The sequence below is a fragment of the Pollachius pollachius genome, assembly GCF_949987615.1.
Source record: "Pollachius pollachius genome assembly, chromosome: 2".
NCBI lineage: Eukaryota > Metazoa > Chordata > Actinopteri > Gadiformes > Gadidae > Pollachius > Pollachius pollachius.
The window spans coordinates 6,708,928-6,729,458 of NC_136935.1; the positions used below are offsets into that span (position 1 = coordinate 6,708,928).

At 51.1% G+C, this 20,531-nt stretch overlaps 1 protein-coding gene across 1 annotated transcript in view; it reads right to left on the bottom strand.

Moving 5' to 3' along the window:
• Nucleotides 1–263: 263 nt before the first annotated feature.
• The window catches only part of cdh23 (cadherin-related 23), a gene marked incomplete at its 5' end in the record, with an annotated part of 162,057 nt that continues 141,789 nt past the window's right edge, over nt 264–20,531 (bottom strand). The window contains 27 exons of the mRNA XM_079729051.1: nt 264–1,730; nt 2,560–2,670; nt 2,839–2,958; nt 3,599–3,728; nt 4,277–4,337; nt 4,456–4,496; nt 4,633–4,712; nt 4,969–5,089; nt 5,200–5,297; nt 5,940–6,193; nt 6,854–7,015; nt 7,471–7,734; nt 7,984–8,113; nt 8,468–8,581; nt 8,960–9,154; nt 9,620–9,831; nt 11,463–11,640; nt 12,236–12,355; nt 13,446–13,583; nt 14,406–14,575; nt 15,010–15,234; nt 15,660–15,776; nt 16,205–16,663; nt 17,723–17,926; nt 18,318–18,443; nt 19,185–19,287; nt 19,759–19,866. Of these exons, the coding sequence (XP_079585177.1) occupies nt 1,371–1,730; nt 2,560–2,670; nt 2,839–2,958; nt 3,599–3,728; nt 4,277–4,337; nt 4,456–4,496; nt 4,633–4,712; nt 4,969–5,089; nt 5,200–5,297; nt 5,940–6,193; nt 6,854–7,015; nt 7,471–7,734; nt 7,984–8,113; nt 8,468–8,581; nt 8,960–9,154; nt 9,620–9,831; nt 11,463–11,640; nt 12,236–12,355; nt 13,446–13,583; nt 14,406–14,575; nt 15,010–15,234; nt 15,660–15,776; nt 16,205–16,663; nt 17,723–17,926; nt 18,318–18,443; nt 19,185–19,287; nt 19,759–19,866 (4,401 nt within the window). The 3' untranslated portion in view covers nt 264–1,370. The remainder of the gene's footprint in view (nt 1,731–2,559; nt 2,671–2,838; nt 2,959–3,598; nt 3,729–4,276; nt 4,338–4,455; nt 4,497–4,632; nt 4,713–4,968; nt 5,090–5,199; nt 5,298–5,939; nt 6,194–6,853; nt 7,016–7,470; nt 7,735–7,983; nt 8,114–8,467; nt 8,582–8,959; nt 9,155–9,619; nt 9,832–11,462; nt 11,641–12,235; nt 12,356–13,445; nt 13,584–14,405; nt 14,576–15,009; nt 15,235–15,659; nt 15,777–16,204; nt 16,664–17,722; nt 17,927–18,317; nt 18,444–19,184; nt 19,288–19,758; nt 19,867–20,531) is intronic.

The following is a 20,531-nucleotide window of genomic DNA, read 5'->3' on the forward strand; positions in this document are numbered from 1 at the left end:
CGATTGACCCAAGTCTCCGCAAGTTGCATATTTATTTTATTACACATCTTCAAACAACATTTGCCAACACAAATTCCACGGGCCTGGGGGACAATGATTGAAAAAAAAAGAAAGAAGGTACAAAATGGGGGTTATAAAACACCACTCGTGGGCAACCGACGCTTAACGCAGGCCGACCGGACAACACGATCACTGTAGCACAATGTACACACTCCAAACATCCACAACTGATCTTAACAGTTTTGGTAAGCCAGCATTTTCTTCCAAAAATATTTTATATTTTTTAATCCTGTTACACTTTTTTTATATTTTTTCTTATCAAATAAAAAAATAAAGCAAAAACTGCTCATTTTGAGCATTGATTATTTTACACCAGCAGGTGGCAGTGTTTCTTTTAGTGAACAGGCCCTTCTCCAGAGTTAGTTGTTTACCCCAGGTCCATACAGAGCTTAAATCTTTTTTTGCTGTGGCCCATCTTCACATTATCTTGTCCATGTTTTTTTTTAATCAAGAGATCAAGTCTCTCAAGCAACAGTGAGTGGTCTCCTTGAACACCATTGGTCGATTCTGTCCAATAAGTCGCAGGCGTGGCTAATGGCAGAATCTGTCGAACCCTGGCCCCCTGCCGAAGAATCGTCCTTCTCAACAGGACTTGACATCACTTAGGAAGGTTTACATCGAAGCCTCTTGGTACGAGACAAAGAACGCGATCGAGAAACCGTTATCTTGTATAGTTCTGAGCGTTGATCTGAAACATCGGCTCCTTTTTATCGACATGTAGACCTCGCATCCACAGGTGTTCAATAATGATTGTTTCCTCATATCAATTAAAAAAACCGAAAGATTAGTGTGACTGTCCGACCCCTTGAATGGCCATTCGCTGGTCCTCCTGGGCTACCGTCTGTGTGTCTGCATGCTTGCGTGAGTGTGTGCAGTCCGAAAGATCGAGTGGAGGCGTTAAGAGATGGAGCGCCATGGAGACAGCCTTGCAGTGATCGCTTGGCAACATCGGGTTCAGCTTCTTGTCCTCCTCCTGCTGGGCTGCGTCTTCGGGTCGAACCGTGAGCAAAGTAGCCACAGTGACCACCAACTGAACCGTCTGACGTCTTCAAGTGGCACCACAAGTTGAGCATCAAACTCACTCCCTGCCTCCCCTCTGCCTCCAAGTACCCAGGGAGGTCCGTCTCATCTGCTGCTCATCCAACGCTCTCTAAACGACTCCCACCCTCCCACGATGGACGCCCTGTGTGGGCCGGGACAGGGGTGAGGGCTGAGGGGGTGGGTGGGGTTACTGGGTCGGGAATGGGTGGGGCTTCCCGCAAGGACACAAACACACGGCGGGGCTCTCAGACCAGCGAGGCCTCGGCTAGTCATAACTCGGTGACCTCCAGGGGGCTGCCGGACAGGGGGTGGGCGCCCTTGTTGCGGTGCAGCGGCGTGGACTTGGCCGACTCGGTGCGGGCATTGCGCTCGGCGTATGGCGAGCCGCCGTCGCTGTCTGCGTTCAGCGCCTCCAGGGAGCGCGCCAGCGCCCGCTGGTCGTCCTCGGGCAGGCTGTTGTGGTCAGAGGTCAGCAGCGTGCCCGTGCTGCCGTGCACCACGTGCACGCCCTCGGGACCCCGCATCTCCAGCGGGAGCTTGTGCTTGAAGCGCAGCGTGCCGCGCCCGCCGCCGCCGCCACCGGAGCTCAGCCGGTCCTCGTCCTCCTCGTCCAAGTCGCTCTGGATCAGCTGGGAGCCGGGGGCGGGACCAGGAAACAGGAAGTACAGTTAGAGAGGGAGCAGGCGGGATCAGAGGGCGGGAACAGGAAACAGAAAGCAGAGTTAGAGAGGGAAACAGGAAGTACATTCAGAGAGGGGAACATGAGTCCTGCTTGGGTCGTTTCAGACTGAAGGCCACACTTTGAAAGAACTACAATGGAGTAAACATCGGAGGTGACATACAAATAGTGTCATGTAGAGAAGTTGTAGGGTGCCCGTGAGGAAGATAAGGTTCAGGTTCACAGAGCACAGGAAAGTGAAAAGAAGTGAGAAGAGGGGATTCTTCATATACACGATACACAAGTCGTAAGCAGGGATTCATTGCAGAGTGAGAGAGTAGTTGGATTACAGTCTAGAACACAACAACCGGCATTGGCTAAGCCTGAATCAGATTTGGTCCCACAATATCCTCATTTTGTAAAAATACTGTTAATAATATCTGTTTTAATAAGATACATTCGTCTGATTGCATGATTCATGAAACGTCTTAAATTGTACATTGTGGCAAGTCCTAATCATCACATATGTTGTTCTGTCAAGATCTGCATGATTGTTGATTCTGTTGAGCTCAGGTCTGATTCAAGCCAGCAAAGTGAGAGAAGCAGTGAGGGGAAGGCAGAGGGGTTAGAATTGAAGCAGCACACGGAGCTTCTGAGGGGAGAAACGACATGATCGACAGACACCGCCATCTAGTGGTAAGTAAGAGGTACAGCAGCACAGCGGTGCGAAAAGCGCCCTCTAGCGGCGAAGGAGAGAAAGAGCAGCGGTGGTGCGGCACCGGCTGCCGCTCCGAGCCCACCTCCGTGACCGACGAGTGGTCCCCCTGGCTGGTGGATTTAGTGACCAGTCGGGCTGCAAAGAGCCCCTTCAACCTCAGGTAGTCGTCCAGAACCACCTTGAGCAGGGAGCCCTGATGGGAATCGCAGTAACCATGAGAAAAACGCCCGCACAACATCAACCAACATAAACCTGTCCCTTATTGTCTCCCTCCAGACCTCGTCCCCCTCTGTGTTGGTCGGGACAGAGGAGCTCTGTGATATGGTGGTGTGTTGATAATGTGTGTGGGCCCGTGTCTTACCTTGATGGGCCCGTCCCTCATGATGTGTCCCAGCTTAGCGATGTTGTCGTACTCCTGGATCGCCGCCCGCAGGTAGCGGTCGTCTTCTGGCTTGGCCTGGGGCTCCCGGCCAAAGGTACCCTTTACGTCAAAAACACACACAAACACACGCACACACCAGACACACACACACACACACACACACACAGCGTTTGAAATGCAGTCTTGTTGAGGAAACAGCTGTGTAATGGGAGTGACAGAGGGGTCAAGCTGAATCAGGGGGGCTCATGTAAACCTTGGTGGCTCATGCACACACACACACACACACACACACACACACACACACACACACACACACACACACACACACACACACACACACACACACACACACACACACACACACACACACACACACAGCTTGAAATGCAGTCCCGGTGAAGACACAGCTGGGTAATGGGAGTGACAGGGGGGTCAGGCTGAATCTCGGTGGCTCATGTAAACCATCAAGAATGATGACCCCCGTCGTCGGTTCAGTCGAGGCACATAAAGGCTGAAGCTAAGCATGATTCATGAACGAATAGTGAACCCGTGTGCGTGTGTGTGTGTGTGTGTGTGTGTGGGTGTGGGTGTGTGTGTGAGACAGAGACAGAGAAAGAGTGTGTGTGTGTGGTGTGTGTGTGTGTGTTTGAGTGCCTCCTGGCTCTGACACTAGGAATCAGGCCACAGCCAGCTCTATCCCTGTAAGTGGACCTGGAGTGGATATGGAGGGGGTACTGACATGTGTGCGGGCGGGGCTGTTCCACAGGTCGCTGATCTCGCTCAGGTCCCCCGGCAGGTCATCCTCGTGGTCCGCCTGCGCTGCCAGCTCCAGGTTGCGGCAGAAGGGGTCCAGCCAGACCGGGTTCGCCCTGGGGGGTTCAGTCAGTCAGAGGGGTGCTCAGAAACCAAGTGAACACACACTACATGTACCGTGTACAGACAATGTAGACACACCTGTCTGTACCAGAGTCTGTCTTGCTCATTTGACGTGAGCTGTACTGACTGATCAATATCTTTGAATGCCTACAATGTACGCACTCATTGTATGTTTTACGTCCTTTCACTTAAAAATAGTACATAGCATTGTGTAGCATCTTATCCTAGCTATCTTTGCTGCATACGGGGAATGGGTTAACCTAGCGATTGTTAGAGCTTGGCACTTTGTTTTATGAACATCCTTACTGCACCGACAGCAATATATTATTTCTCTTTCTTCTGAGAAATGGTCGCTTTGGATAAACGCGTCTTGTAAATGCCCTAATTGTTAATGTAATTGTACTATGTCATTAGTATTTAATGGCTATTCAACATGTGTGGATAAACCCTTGAAAATAAACCCATGAAGGAAAGACCTGTTGTAATCCCAAAGTGTTAATGTGAGGGTGTGTGCAAGGCATTGCGTAGGTCCACCGCTCACCCCTCAAAAGAGTACTTGTTTGTGTTGGGCATATCCAGGACGTCCATAAGACCCTGGTTCCCTAGAAACACAACAACATGAGACACATGAGACATATCATCCTGCACGTCAACGTGTAACGCATGACTCCATCATGCTGTTAACAGCTAGGAAACCTTAGCCTGCTGTCTGCATCTCACCTGTTGAGCCAGCCACTATGGCTTTGAGCTTCCTCTTGTGTCTGGCAGCCAAGAAACACACAAAACATCATGGGGTAAACACATTGACACTTTGAAATGATCACATTATTTCGTCAACGGCTCCTGAGGAACGATGATATTGAGATGCTTGGTGATATGAGGACACACGACACTCACACAGTCCGGAAGTGCCAGCTCATGGTGGCGAACAGAATGCCCACCAAGCACAGCAGGACAGCCAGGATAATGATGACCAGCTGGAAGAGAGGAGGATTCAACAACACACCCAAAGACTGCTGGGAAATGTAGTTCTGGAAAATGTAGTTCTGGGAAACGAGTTCTGGGAAATTATCTCAAAGAGCAATCCAATTCAGTGGTTAGCGAGAAGGGACATTCCCGCACAAAACATGACAAGCACTAAAGAAGAAGTGCTTGCTGTGTGACCGTACCGAGAGCCACACAGTCAGCACGTGTCTGGGGTCTTAACCTTCCCATAACCTCCCCCTCTCTCACCTGCAGCGTTGAGAAGTCGTCGGGCGCCTTCCCGCTGACAGCAGGCTGGACGTCCAGGACGTTGTGGGTCCTGAACAGGTTCCTGAGCTGCTCCTTGTTCTCGTCGATCATCTGGATGACCCTGCGTGGGCAAACCCGGGGACAAAGCGTTCAGAGGGCAGCACGGCCACAGCACAACGCAGGGCAGAGTAATGACATGTCTCAGCTCTTTGGGCTGGTCTGAGGTCAGACCTTTCCACGTCGAGGATGCGGTTGGTATGCTTGTTCACCACGTGAATCAGCACGTCCGTCTGGGCGAAGTTCACCGCGCCGTTCTTGTTCACATGGAACTAAGAAAAGAGGAGAGCCACAGTGAAATGTGGGACTGCTTCCAAATGCTTTAGTGTGTTTTTTTAAAGACAGAACAGCAACATCCTTGTTTGGGACATTCTTGCCACCAGTGGGGCAAATGCAATTCCTAGTTCTGTTCACTTTTTTCATGGCTAGTAAAACTAACCCTAACCCTAAACCTGTGTTAATACTAATACGGTTCAACTGTTAAATTGTGGATACTGCTATCTGTGTTAAATAATGATTCTATTCACCTGTGTTAATTACTGATTTGGTTCACCTATGTTGATTACTGGTTCTGTTCACCCCTGTTCATGTTATTTAACCCCAACACCAATTGTCAATTTATTTGCATTGTAGGAGTCTCCCTCTTGATGCAATACACGTGCTAGTATTAAGTATCCAATTACAATAAAACACATTCAAACACAGACAGAAACAAAAATAACAGTTTTCGTGGAACAAACGGGGACATTGTCCAAAAAGAACCCAGGTGAACAAAAAGGAGTAATCAACACAGTTGGCAGGAGTTAAACTAATGAGGACACACAGGGACAACAAGAACCCAGGTGAACAGAAGTGCATGGCGTTGGAGAACTTAAAACTTTTTTTTTGCTGAAGGTGAGTCCTTGGCCCCTCACCTGCACATCATCGGTGTTGACGATGGCGCCGGTGATGTTGGACAGCAGCTTGATAAACTCGTCCTGGAAGAGGCGCACGTTCTCGGGGATGTCGTTGATCATGATCTTGACGCGCTGGTCGTCCCGCAGGATGTAGATGCCCACGACGGCCATGTCGCTGTTGCCCGCCTCGTCGCAGGCCAGCACCTCCAGCTGGAAGTAGCCGGGGTCGTAGGCCGTGAACAGGTCGTAGGTTCGGATGATGCCCGTGTTGTCTAGGAGACGCACAGGGAGGACAGAGAGACAAGTCTTATACACTTACATTCGAGACCAGTGGCTTACGCTGTTCTGTGTGTGCTGGTCCCACAGATCAGTCTTTAGCTATTCTCTACCGTAAACCGTTAGAGGAACTACACGCTAGTCTCTACCGTAAACCACCTAAAGGCCGGTAAAGGAACTACATGCTAGTCTCTACCGTAAACTACCTAAAGGCCGTTAGAGGTACTATATGCTAGTCTCTACCGTAAACCAGCTAAAGGCCGTTAGAGGAACTACATGCTAGTCTCTACCGTAAACCACCTAATGCCCATTAGAGGAACTACATGCTCTACCGTAAACCACCTAAAGCCTGTTAGAGGAACTATAACCACCTAAAGCCTGTTAGAGGAACTACAAGCTCTTCCGTAAACCACCTAAAGCCTGTTAGAGGAACTACATGCCTCATGCTGTACCATGAACCACCTAAACGGGGGGGGTTACAGGTGCGTTTCACTTCCTTTCCTTTCATATGGGGGCATTTCACGTGATCTGCTGGATCACCAGATCACAAATATACCGACACCCATCTGCAGTGGGTCTGCTGGCCCACACGAGGCCTCTTGTCAGCGTGTCCGTGACTATGGGCGAGGAGGAAGAGGAGAGGCGTGCAGCTGTACCTATGATGAAGATGTCTCCCATATCCTCGGTGTCGTTGGACTGCAGCCGGATGTACTGGATGGTGACGATGTGGTAGCGCACCACGCTGTTGTTGCCGATGTCGTTGTCCACCGCCATCACCCTGATCAGCTCCGAGCCCACCTTAGCATCTGCCGCCACGCCTGTCAAGGAGAGGAGAGAGAGAGAATGAGAGAGTGTGAGAGAGAGAAAGAGAGAGAGACAAGAGATAGAGGCAAGAGAGGCAAGGGAGAGAGAGAGAGAGAGAGAGAGAGAGACAAGAGATAGAGGCAAGAGAGACAAGAGATAGAGGCAAGAGAGACAAGAGAGGCGAGAGAGAGAGAGAATGAGAGAGTGGGAGAGAGAGAGAGAGAGACAAGAGAGACGAGAGAGAGAGAGAGAGACCCAATGACACAGAAGCAGCATTTGCACTCCTATTATCCAATTTTTATCTGGATTAGCTAATGTAACTGTAAGGCCTACAGATTAACAGGAGATGTTTAACCTAGACTTACATACTAACCTCTCACCAGAGACCATCCTGTCCCATTCCAACCAGAAGCACTCAACACACTCAACACACCCAACTGGCTAACGCTGTACCCCTCCGTCCCCTTACCGGCCGTGTACTCCTTCTTGACAAAGCGAGGCGACTGGTCGTTGATGTCCTCCAGGTAGATGTTGACCTCCTGCAGGGTGGGGTCCCGGCCGGGGTCCAGCGCCCGGGCCCAGGAGGCCCTCTGCGCCCGGACGGGGGTCCAGCTCCGGTTGCTGGAGGCCTTGACGATGATGGTGTACACAGGCTTCTCCTCCCGGTCCAGGTCCCTCCTCACACTGAGCACTCCGGATATGTTGAGCTCAAAGTTACCCTCGCCGCTCCCTCCTGGGGACAGAGGGGGGGAGGGGGGGCGGGGGGGGGGAGAGAGAGAGAGAGGGGTTCTAGCAGTTAGAGTAAGAGAGATAACAGAGGCATGGGTCTCTCGATGTGGATTCAGACAGTACTATCTACAGCTGGAGATCCAGGAAGAGAGAGGCAGAGGGAGAGAGAGAGCCAGAGGGAGAGAGATGGGTAGAGGGAGACAGAGAGGCAGAGGGAGAGAGAGGCAGAGGAAGAGAGAGAGGCAGCAGTCACCTGCGATGAAGTAGTACACCACAGCGTTGGAGCCCTCATCTGCGTCCACGGCTCCGGTCACGTTGCCCACCATGGTCCCAGGGACAGAGTGCTCCGGCACAGTCAGGACCTGGTAGGGCAGGCTGCCACGCTGGGACACAAGCAACCACAGAATAGTATTAACCATTAACCACCATTAATTCATTAACCACCCCTTTTTACCTGAAGATATGAGCGGATATTGAAGGGGATTATGCATGGGGTGTATCTTATCCTAGCTATCTCTGTTGTATACGGGGAATGGGTCAACCTAGCGACTGTTAGCACTTGGCACTTGTTTCTATGAACATCCTTACCGTACCGACAGCGATATATTGTCGGTTCTCCTTCTTCTGAGAAATTTTTTCTTATTTTAAGTCGCTTTGCATATAAGCATCTGCTAAATGGCCTAAATGTGAACATTAATGGGCCAAAACTGTGAACGAGTGCTGTAGTTCCAACTGACCGGTGGTTTGAGGAAGACGGGCTCATTGTCGTCGATGTCCAGCAGCAACACCTGCAGGGGCTGGGTGGTCTCGTAGGGAACGGGCTGGCCCAGGTCGTAGGCCACCAGGATCAGCTGGGGCAAAAACACACACAGCCCATGAGGACGTGAACCGACAACAGCGACATACGGCACGGTTAAGACAGCGAACAAGTGGCTGTTCTGCTGTCTTTGTCTTCCAACAGTAACAGGTAAGGACAGGTGGATGTATTCCAGTGTTTTTTAGACAGCGGGACATCAAACCACTGACCTCGGCAGTGACAGTAACACTCAAAAAAGCAATCCTAAAAAAAAAGCATTTAGTATCGGTACCTTTTGAACTACAAAACATATCCACGTTTTAGGTTTTAAACCTACCTTAGCATTGATGTTACAGGATATTTGGATTGTGTCCTGAAGACACACACCCACACCCACACCCACACACACACACACACAGAGCCTGGGACTCACGCCGTGCTGGCTCTGCTTCTCGCGGTCCAGCCTCACGGCGGTGGTGATGGCGCCAGTGAGTGCGTTGATGTGGAAGTTCTCCCAGTCCCGGTTGCCGGCGCCCGTCTGCAGGAAGGCGTAGCGCACCTCGCCGTTCACGCCCTCGTCCACGTCCGTGGCCAGCACCGAGCATACCTCCAGGCCCGCGGGCCTCTCCTAGGGGGGCGCGCGCAGACACACACACACACACACACACACACACACACACACACACAGAGGGAGACGCACACACACGCAGATGTAGATGCAGACACACACACACACAGACGTAAATTCACACACCCGAAAAAGAAAATGAATAACTTCAGACCTGGAATTAAATATGAATCCAGGCACACACACACACACGCACACACGTGACCCCCATGTGACTCCCCTCACAAAAACACAAACGTGCACACACGTGCACACACACCCCACACATCGTTCACACACCAACACCAGCGCACACACACTGCTCCCACACACACACACACACACACCTCTCCCACACAAACACAGGCACAGACCCAATGCTCCACCCACACACACCGCTCCTACACACCCACACAAACGTGCACACACACACACCGCTCCCACACAATCACAGCGCTCCCACACACACACAGCCCTCCTACAGACCTCATAGATCTTGACGGTGGTCCCGTTGGTGGGCCAGGTGAAGACGGGCCGGTTGTCGTTGACGTCGATGATGGTGATGAGCAGGAAGGCGTGGCCGCTCAGGGCGGGGCTGCCCTTGTCAGTGGCCGTCACCGTCAGGTTGAAGCGCTCCGAGGACTGCAGCAGCCGGCGGGACCGCACCAGCCCGGTGTCCACGTCCAGGAAGAACACCTCTTCGGGAGGGGCGGGGGGGGGGGGGGGCAGAGGCAGGGTGAGGGCGGGCCACACCAACTATATCTCAGTCGGAGGCTAACCCTAACCCAACGCCCTAGGTGCCTCTAGGTGGTTCACGGTAGAGACTGGCGTGTAGTTCCTCTAGGGGCCTCTAGGTGGTTCACGGTAGAGACTAGCGTGCAGTTCCTCTAGCGGCCTCTAGGTGGTTCACGGTAGAGACTAGCGTGTAGTTCCTCTAGCGGCCTCTAGGTGGTTCACGGTAGAGACTAGCGTGTAGTTCCTCTAGCGGCCTCTAGGTGGTTTACTGTAGAGACTAGCGTGTAGTTCCTCTAGCGGCCTCTAGGTGGTTTACTGTAGAGACTAGCGTGTGGTCAATAGTCAATGGAAAAAACAAAATTTCTTTTGTTTGTGTGTGTATGCATGTGTGCGTTTTTCTGTGTGTATGTTTATGTTTGTGTGTATGTGTGTGTGTGTGTGTGTGTGTATGTGTTTAAGTGTGTATATGTGTGTGTGTGTACGTTTATGTATGTGTGTTTGTAATTGTGTGTATGTGTGTGTGTGTGTGTGTGTGTGTGTGTGTGTGTGTGTGTGTGTGTGTGTGTGTGTGTGTGTATGTGTATGTGTATATGTATGTGTATTTACAGTATATATGTGTATGCAGAGGGTGTGTGTGTGTGTGTGCAATGACGGATTACCGCATGGGCAAAGTGGGCACATGTCCAGGGCCCTGGCCAATGGGGGGGCCCTTGCGTGTGTGTGTGTGTGTGTGTGTGCATTTATGTTTATGCTTGTGTGCGTTTGCCTGTGTGTATGTGTGTGTGTGTGTGCTTGTGTGTACGTTCCTTTGCCTTTCTGTGTGTATATATATATATATATATATTTATTTTTTATTAAAAAAAATTTAAATGGCCAAGACTTTGGTCATAAAAGGATTTGAATGTTTTTCATTTGCAAAACAAATAGATCACATTTAAAAAAACGAATTACGTGACGAAACGTCTATGTCGTAATGCTTGGTCAACGGTCAATTTCACAGTAAAAATGGAGAAACGTGTGCTAAGCGGGTCGGCATAGCGTAAACGAAAGAAAGAAAAAGACACTAAAGATACTACCCTGGTACAACAAATACCGTCCATCTCAACATTTTTTAACTTGTTAATTCGTTAAAGGAAGACATTAGGTGCTTTTAAAGTCATGATATTAACCTGACAGATTTCATGTTCTGTCGTTAAGACGAGTGGCTGGCACTATGCATGCCAGCTGTCGCGGGGTTAGATAATCTCTCTCTCTCTCTCTCTCTCTCTCTCTCTCTCTCTCTCTCTCTCTCTTTGCTGCGCACTGCATTATAATGTGTGTGATTGTGGATTGCATGAGTTATAATATGCGACCAAATTCGGTGTGCTAGTGCTTGTATTTGCGTGCTGGAAGGGGTCCATGGCTGGTTTGTGTCCAGGGCCCGTGGTCATGTTAATCCGTCCTTGTGTGTGTGTTTTTGTGTGCATGCGTTTGTGTCTGTGTATAAGTGTGTGTGTGTGTGTGTGTGTGTGTAGTGGGGTACCTGCTCCGGGCCACTGTATGCTGTAGGTGTGTGTCTGTGTATAAGTTTGTGTGTGTGTGAGTAGTGGGGTACCTGCGCCAGCCCCCTGCATGCTGTAGGTGAGAAGGCCGTTCTCGCCCTCGTCCAGGTCGGTGGCGGACAGCGTGATGATGGAGGTGCCGCTGGGCTCGTTCTCGAACACGCTGGTGTTGAAGGTGCGCTGGGCGAAGCGCGGCCGGTAGTCGTTGACGTCCAGCACCGTCACCAGGACCTGGACCGGGACACACACAAGCCCAGGGTGGAGGATGTGTAGAGGATGTGAAGAGTTGTCGTCATGGAACATCGCCACGACAACAGCGACATGGGAATAGTGGTTATTGAATGAATTATGAAATGATGTGTCGTTATGGGGTGATGTAGTTGTGTTTGAAACTGCGGAAGTTGCAAAACAAGGTTTTTATATGCCTAGGTTACGGTACATTTATGTTTTTGCTTGGGGATTGACATTACTAGAAACGCTTTTTGAGTCATCACAAAATGGTGGAGTATCGCCAAAAGAATATCCCATGATGCATTCTGATATACAAGCCCTGTATAAGATTGAACATCACAAAGAATGTCTCAAATGTTGCGGGAAGGATAATGTACATAATCAACATGGTAATAATATGGCTATGTACAGAGAACGAAGTGTAGCGTCGGAAAACATCCATTAAAAGAAAACTCCACAGTGGAAAAGAGAAGTATAAAGAGGGTCAAAAGTGGTTGAGAGAATGGCAGCAGCACGACCAGCAACGCTATCTCCGCTATCAACCACGTGAGAATCTTGACCCTCTTGACCCCATGACCTTTGCCCTGGCCCCTACCTGCACTGAGTTCTCGCGGCGGTTGTTGGGGCTGCCCCCGGGGTTGTCCCTGGCGACGGCCGTCAGGGTGTAGTGGTCCTTGCTCTCTCGGTCCAGCGGAGACAGGATGTAGATGTCTCCCTGTGACAGAGGAGGCTCCGTGAGCAGGAAGCAGGGATGGGGAAGGGCCGCCACAATGCTTCTGTTTGCATTTCAGAGGAGGGCGTGTGTGTGTGTGTGTGTGTGTGTGTGTATGTGTGCGCATGCGTGCGAGTGCGTGTGTGTGACAGTGTGTGTATGTGTGTGTCAGTGTGTGTGTCTGTTTGTGTGTCTATGTGTGCGTGTGTGTGTGGGTGTGGGTCTGGGTTTGGACGCGTGTGTACGTGTGTGTTTGTTTGTGTGTGTGTGTGTGTGTGTGTGTGTGTGTGTGTGTGTGTGTGTGTGAGGGTGTGTGACGTTGTGTGATGGTGTGTGTGTGTATGTTGGGGTATGGGTGTGTCAGTGTGTTGTCCCGGTCTTTGTGAAGTAAGAAGACATGGACCAGATAGGTCAAATACTCTGTCATTTTGTTCTGAATTGCCGATCCAGGTAGCATTGTACCATGATGTCTTCATTGTAAGCGTGTTCAACAATGAGCTCATTCAACAGTGTTGGTTGAACTCATTTTTCAAAATAAGATAGACAAACCTAGATTGAAACCTGTGCTTTCCAAGATTAATTTCATCATTAAAATCAGGGCATACAAATAGAAAATGTCTCTCATACTTCACTCAGTTACATTAACATTCTGAGCATTTAGCAGACGCTTTTATCCAAAGCAACTTACAGTAAGTACAAAAAGTACACACATTCCTTTTTTGTATTAGTGTCTAAAAATAGCCAATAGAGAACTAGGATGTGCCAGTGTGCTGGTGTTTGTGTATGTGTGCGCGCTCCCTTCTGCATGTGCGTGTGTGTCCCCTTATGGATGTGTGTGCACGTGCGTGTGCCCACATCTAGACACTAGTGTAGTGTCTAGAAACTTGTGTGTGTGAGGGCTCCCTTCTGCATATGTCCCCTTAAACATGTGTGTGCACGTGTGTGTCCTTTTGCATGTGTGTTTGTGTGTGTCGTGCGGGGCCTTCCTTGTTCGGCATGAGTGCATGCGTGTCTGCGTGCGTGCGTGGGTGATTGTGAGCCCATGTGTGTGTGTGTGCGTGTGCTCATGCACGCATGCTGTGGGTGTACTCACAGAGCTGGGTCTGATCCCGAACTTGCCCTCGCCGTCCACCAGGCTGTACTCGATGACCGCAAAGAGGCCGGAGTCTGCGTCGGTGGCGCTGACCCGTATGACGATGGTGCCCAGCTCGATGTCCTCGTACAGCGGCCTCTGTAACGGTGACACACACGGTTAAAGGTTAAAGGTTGTATCAGCGATTCCAGGCCGAAACAGAAATGATCACATTCATCTGATCTTTCCTCACGATCCGCTAGCTCCCCTCCCCATGAGCAGGCCGTCTCTGTAGGCAGCCTATGCCCCGAGATCGTACACATGAACAAATGGTACTACCACCCACTCAAAACCTAAATAAACCGTATTCCAACCAATCACAGACAAGGGGTGGGTATTGTGGGGTTTTGCGCTGCGTCTACGATAGTTTTTACTGGATGCACGAAACACGGAAGGGAGGGGCGAGCTGGCTCTGTTTGTTTGGGATCTCGCTTCAAATACCAACAGATGTGACGTCGCCCAACATCGCTGATACAACCTTTAAGACTGTCTCACAGCTGTCGACCCTCCGTGTCCCCCAATTAGCACGGATGTTAAAAGTGTGACCCACTAAAGTATTAAGTGTCTAACTGTTAAAAAAGTTGTCAAATAGTTATAAGGGCCTTTTGCCTTGCATGCAGAACATAAAACACAAGCTCAGGAATCCTTTACCACTGAACCTCGCTCAGATGTGTTTTTATACATATAATTAAGTTAACTACTCGCTCTCAGGGCCAACATTTTCGAGGCACGTATCCGCATTCTCTAAAACACTGCCATCTGGCCGGTGGAGTGATATGAAAGAGCTGAAGTGCTCTTGAAAGCGAGCGACAGGCTAAACATACAGCGGCGGTCATTAAGCAGCAGGCCGCTCCACTTAGCGGACCCACCGGGTCGGCCAGCTGCCCCCTCCCACCCCACTCCCCCCTGTCGGCACGCTACCTGATAGGAGGGCTGGGTGAAGACGGGATTGTTGTCGTTGACGTCCACGATGCGCATGAAGACGGGCAGCTCGGCGATGCGGGAGGGGCTGCCGTGGTCCTGCGCCCGGATGGTGAAGTTCAGCCACTGGACCTGCTCGAAGTCCACCGTGCGGTTGGCCACGATCTTGCCTGCGAAACAGGCGTCGCTGCTGTTAGTCTGGGAGCGCCGTGGGCCGTGATCGGTTCTGGGGAACTGGTTCCCAGATGACTTCAACAGTACAATTTCTGTGGAATTTTCCGTTAAGTTTTTTGTTTTTTTAACGCATCTGAAGAAGTCCTTTTGTTTAAGAAATGACCGATGTCAGCGGTCCGTTAAAGTGTGTAAAGTGTTAAGTCCTCTCTTTTCTTGCCCTCTGGGGGGCTAAGGTCAGGGGGGTGTCACCCATGTGTTAAGCTCTTTGAGACTGTACCTGAAATAAAAGGCTATACAAATAAAATAGAATTGAAACTATGCTCAAAATAAAAAAAAAACATTTAAAACAGAAAAAAATATTTTATGTTCACAGCCCCTTTAAGCATGTGTTTGCAGGTGAACTCTGCGGTCTGTCCAGCAGAGGGCGTACCGATGGAGGAGTCCTCAAGCCTCAGGTAGCCCCCCCGGGGGAGGTCCAGCAGCTGGTAGATGACCTGTCCGTTGGGGCCCCTGTCGGGGTCGACGGCCGACACCGACAGCAGCGTGGTGCCCGGCTGGGCCCCCTCCAGGATCTTCTCCGTGAAGTTGGTCACGCCGAACGGCCGGAAGCGGGGCACGTTGTCGTTGACGTCCAGCACGTTGATGGTCAGCCTCGCTGGGGGAGGGACAAGATCGGACCGCAAAACACGACTCAGAACAGGCAACCAACTCCAAAGACTCCTCAAGCCTAAGCCCTGTCAGCTGCTGGAGGAGGGACAAGACCGGAGCTAGAGCTTTTTCTAGAGATAAAAATACAATTTGAACCTACATACAGCTGTATACAAAATCATCTTCTCTGCGATGAGTAAATGCTTAACTCAGTTGAGCCTTGCTGCTTTGTGTCGGCCATGGACCCCCGCAACTGAAGCTGAAACCTCCCCCCACCCTCGACCCCCGACCTCACTATTTTTCAAACCCTGGCTTCGGCCCTCGATGTAATCACAAACATTCTGTGGTCACAAGGAAAACGACGTAGCAAAAAACCAAACAAAAGCCAAACGGCTCTATAGACGGCGAGGACAGCGAGGACTGCGGCCTTACCGTTGGGCACGCTGACGGACTGGTCGATCACATCGCTGGCGTTGTCGTGGACCGACACGATGATCTCAAAGGTGGCCACCTGCTCTCTGTTCAGCGGGTTCCGCACAAACACCGCACCTGAGGACACAGAGAGAGGAGCTCAAAGTGTTTCCAGGGTCCAGGGCGCACACACGCACACACACACACGCACGCACGCACGCACACACGCATGCACGCACGCACACACGCATGCACACACGCACACACGCATAGGGGAGGCACGTGGCTCAGGAGGTAGAGCGGGTCGGGTGGAACCGGAAGGTTGCTAGTTCGATCCCCGACACTCCTAGCCGAGTGTCGAGGTTGTCTGGCCCTGAGCCAGACAACCTCACCCTAACTGCTCCCGACGAGCTGTAGCCCTGCATGGTGGACTCCACCGTCGGTGTGTGAATGGGTGAATGTTAGGTGATATTGTAAAGCGGTTTGAGTGGCCACTGGTTAGAAAAGCGCAATATAGATGCAGTCCATTTAATCATTTACACAGCTCCAAACACCTTCAGACGTACCGGTGTGGAAGTCGATCCCGAAGGACTCCTGCAGCCCGTCCACGGGCTGGTTCCCGTCGTCCCGCGCCTCCACGGAGATGATGTAGTACTCCAGGCGGGGCCGGGTGTCGGGGTCGGTGGCGGCGAGCGTGGCGACCACCTCGCCCGGCGGCGTGGACTCGTTGACGTTGATGGTGGTCACGGGCTCCAGGAAGCGGGGCCGCGAGTCGTTGACGTCGTCCAGCAGCACGGTGAGCGTGGCCGTGCCCGACAGCGAGGGCGTGCCGCGGTCCGTCGCCATGACGACCAGGCGGTAGGAGCCGCGGTCCTCGCGGTCCAGCGTGGCGTTGCCCACCAGCACGGCGCCCGACGTGGCGTCCACCACGAAGCGGTCCTGGGCGCCGCTCTCCAGGCGGTACGCCAGCCAGCCGTTGGAGCCCGCGTCCGCGTCGGAGGCGGAGAGCTGGGTGACCACCACGCCTGGAGGTGGGGGGGGGGGGGGCGTACACACACATGCATGCAGGCACACACACATAGACACACACGCATGCAGGCAAGCACACACACACACAAAGTCACACGCATGCAGGCAAACACACACACACACAAACACATGCAGGCAAAGACACACTCATGCAGGCAAAACACACACACACACACATACAGGCAAACACACACTCTTGCAGGCAAACACACACACACACACACACAAACAAAGAGGCACACACACACACACACACACACACACACAGGGACGAAAAAACTCAGATCATCACCATCACTACCATTACATGGGCCAGTTATGCGGCCATAGCAGAGTGTTGTTTTTGATTGTGACAAATATTGATACCCTTGCAACTCTACGTATACTGTTCTTCAATGCAGAGATCACCTTCTCAGTCTTCAAAGATGCTCATACACACTAAACACCAATGACATAACAGACATGACATGATGGGGGGGGTCCGAACCATGACCGGAGGCACAACGGGGGAAACATTATCGGCAAAGACATGACCAAAATGTTGTTGTGGCGGGAGAGGCCCCCATGGTGGGACCTCCCAGAGGGAGATGGGGAAGACAATTGCAGGAAAGCATAATTAAGTCAATTTTGTTTCTACTGAGCGATGCCTTTTCCTGAGACGGAGACCACCACCTATTTGGCACAAGGACAAGCATCAACCTACATATAGTCTGTCCCCCAGTCTCTGACGAGTCTCTGGCGAGAACACTCACACACAGGCACAGAAATACACATACACATGCACACAAACACGCACGCACACACACACACAGAAAGGCAAAGGAACGTACACACAAGCACACACACACACACACATACACACAGGCAAACGCACACAAGCATAAACATAAATGCACACACACACACACACACGCACACAGGCACACATACACACACAAAGACAAAGGCACGCAAACACACATAAAGACAGACACACACACATAATCTCACACATTCACAGGCACAGAAACGCTAACGGAAAGGCACAGAAACGCTAACCCCCCCCCCCCCCTCACCGGTGGGGCTGTTCTCGGGCAGCCGGACGCTGTAGCTGGAGGGGCTGAAGATGGGCGGGTTGTCATTCTGGTCCAGGATGGTGACGGTGAGGGACACGCTGCTGTTCAGCCCGCCCACGTCCTCGGCGACCAGGCTCAGCTCCACGCGGGGCTCCAGGTACGCCTCCCGGTCCAGGCGCGCCCCCTGGACCACGTGCAGCACGCCTGGGGAGGGGGAGGGGGGGAGAAGGCGCGGAGGAACACGCAGCAGGTTGTGTTCTTCAGTGGATTAGTGATTGGCTGTTTATAAGGTGGTGTGTGTTCTTTTTTGTGTCTGTGTGTGTTTTGGTTTTTGTCTGTGTGCGTGTATATGTTTTAGTTTGTGCCAGAGTGGCTCTGCTTGTGCGTGGGCATGTCTGTCTGTCTGTGCGGGCGTGTGTGCTTGCGTGTGTGTGCGTTGTGTGTCTGCGTGTGTGTATCTGTATGTGTTTATTTGTTTGTGTGCAGCAGTGTATGTTTGTGTGTCTGTGTGTGTGTGTGTATTTGTTTATGTGTGCGCGTGCGTGAGTACATGTGTGTGTGTGTTGTTATTTGTGTGTGTGTGCGCGTGTGTTACCCGTGTTGATGTCCACTCTAAAGAGGGCCGGCCTGGCTCCCAGCAGGCGGTATCTGACAACGGCGTTGGGTCCGATGTCTCTGTCCTCGGCTAGCACCGGCCCGTTGAGCACAGCGAGCGTACTTCCTGGGGAGTCGGGGAGAGGATACCATCGGATCAATACCAACTACTCAATACACATCCACCTCCTCATTAATTACTGCTAAACCTCGAAGTGGCACAAAGTATTAGCAACAGCAATCCACTTAGGGAGAGAGAGAGGGAGGGAGGCAGGGAGAGAGGGAGGGAGGGAGAAAGGGAGGGAGGGAGAGACAGAGGGAGAGAGGGTGGAAGGGAGAGAGGGAGGGAGGGAGGGAGGGAGAGAGGGATGGAGGGAGAAAGGGAGGGAGGGAGAGACTGAGGGAGAGAGGGTGGAAGGGAGAGAGAGAGGGAGGGAGGGAGGGAGGCTGGGAGGGAGAGAGAGAGGGAGGGAGGGAGGGAGGCTGGGAGGGAGAGAGGGAAATAGTTTGATTATCCCAACCCTGTCCTGTCAATATCTAAATAAGCTAACATGATAGTTCTACCTTGTGAAATGCACATTTGGATTTGAATCATTGGACAACTTTATTCATTTTGAGAAAATATACTATTGTTGTTTTGTATCTTATATTGTACCTTATTTTACTTTTGTAGTTATTAAATGTAAATGTTTGTTTTCCATGATGCCAATAAAGCCTATTGAAACTTGAGAGATATAGAGAGAAAGACAGAGAGACAGAGAGAGAGAGAGAGACAGAGAGAGAGAGACAGAGAGAGAGCGCAAGAGAATGAGACAGACAGACAGACAGACAGAAAGACAGACAGACACCAGCTCTACCAAGACTGTACCTGCAGCAGAGTTCTCCATGATCTCTGCTCGGTAGCTAGACCTGCTGAACACGGGCCTGTTGTCGTTCTCGTCCAGAATGGTGATTACCAGGAGGTCAGAGTCCTGCAGGGGGGGGGGGGAAGTCGATGGGGTTGGGGAGGAAATAGTTTGGCAGTAAGGGAAGGATGGAGAATGTAAATATAAAAAAACATGCAGGAAAGAGAGAGGCTTATTTTGATTACTATTATGAAAGAAATAGCCTTCCTGTATTAGAAATGTCATTTACAGATTGTTTACTTTGACCAACTAGATGAATGTGGTGACTATTATTGGATTGGTAATGGATTCACATCCCTCGCTGTGTTTTAGCATACAATATGCATATAAACTGAATTAATGCATATTAAGTATAATTGTAGGCCCATTTTAAAGTAAGACATATTTATGATAAACTTTCCATAAAAGTAATCTGTTACGTATTAACACTGCATTGACAAAGAGAGACAGGGACAGACAGACAGACAGACAGACAGACAGACAGACAGACAGACAGAGAGAGAGAGAGGGAGAGAAGGAGAGATAGAGAGAGCGTACCCTGCGCGCGATGCGTGGGTTCTCTGGGTTGTCCTTAACCGTGACGGTCAGCACGTATTCAGCCAGCCGCTCTCTGTCCAGACGCCTGTTCACCTGCACCACACCAGTCTGGGGTACGCACACACACACACACACACACACACACACACACAAACATATGCACATACACACACCCTCACGCACAAACACACACGCACGCACGCACGCACGCACGCACACACGCACGCCAGACGCACGCACGCACACAAATACACACACACAGGGAGGAAAAGAATCCATTGATGTCATCGTTTCACTACCATTACATGGGCCGGTATTGCATACCGGCCCATGTCACCATGCCCCCAGTGGAAGTGACTAACATGTAGTTCCTCTAGCAGCGTATGTGTACGCTGAATAACACAAAATAACACGATTCACCATTCTAGGTCAATGGGAGAAATGCGATATGGCCGCAGGCTGCTGTGAGGCAGACGCTCAATTCCTGCCCTCGATGAGTCAAATATGGATCGTTTCCACTGCTGGTTGCAAAGGATATCATAATATCATCGATGGCCTCTGCATCAAAACATCTACAGCCGTAGCTCCACATCTACGGCCATAGTTCAACATCTATGGCTGTAGGTCATGTGTAAGCCAATTGGTGGCGTCACTGGCGCTACGCCTGTATTTTCTCCAGGCTACGGTCGCGACTAGGGGTGGGAATCACAGTGTACCTCACGATACAATACGTAAAGCGCTGAAATTCAGTCTTTCTATTCACGGTCCGAACT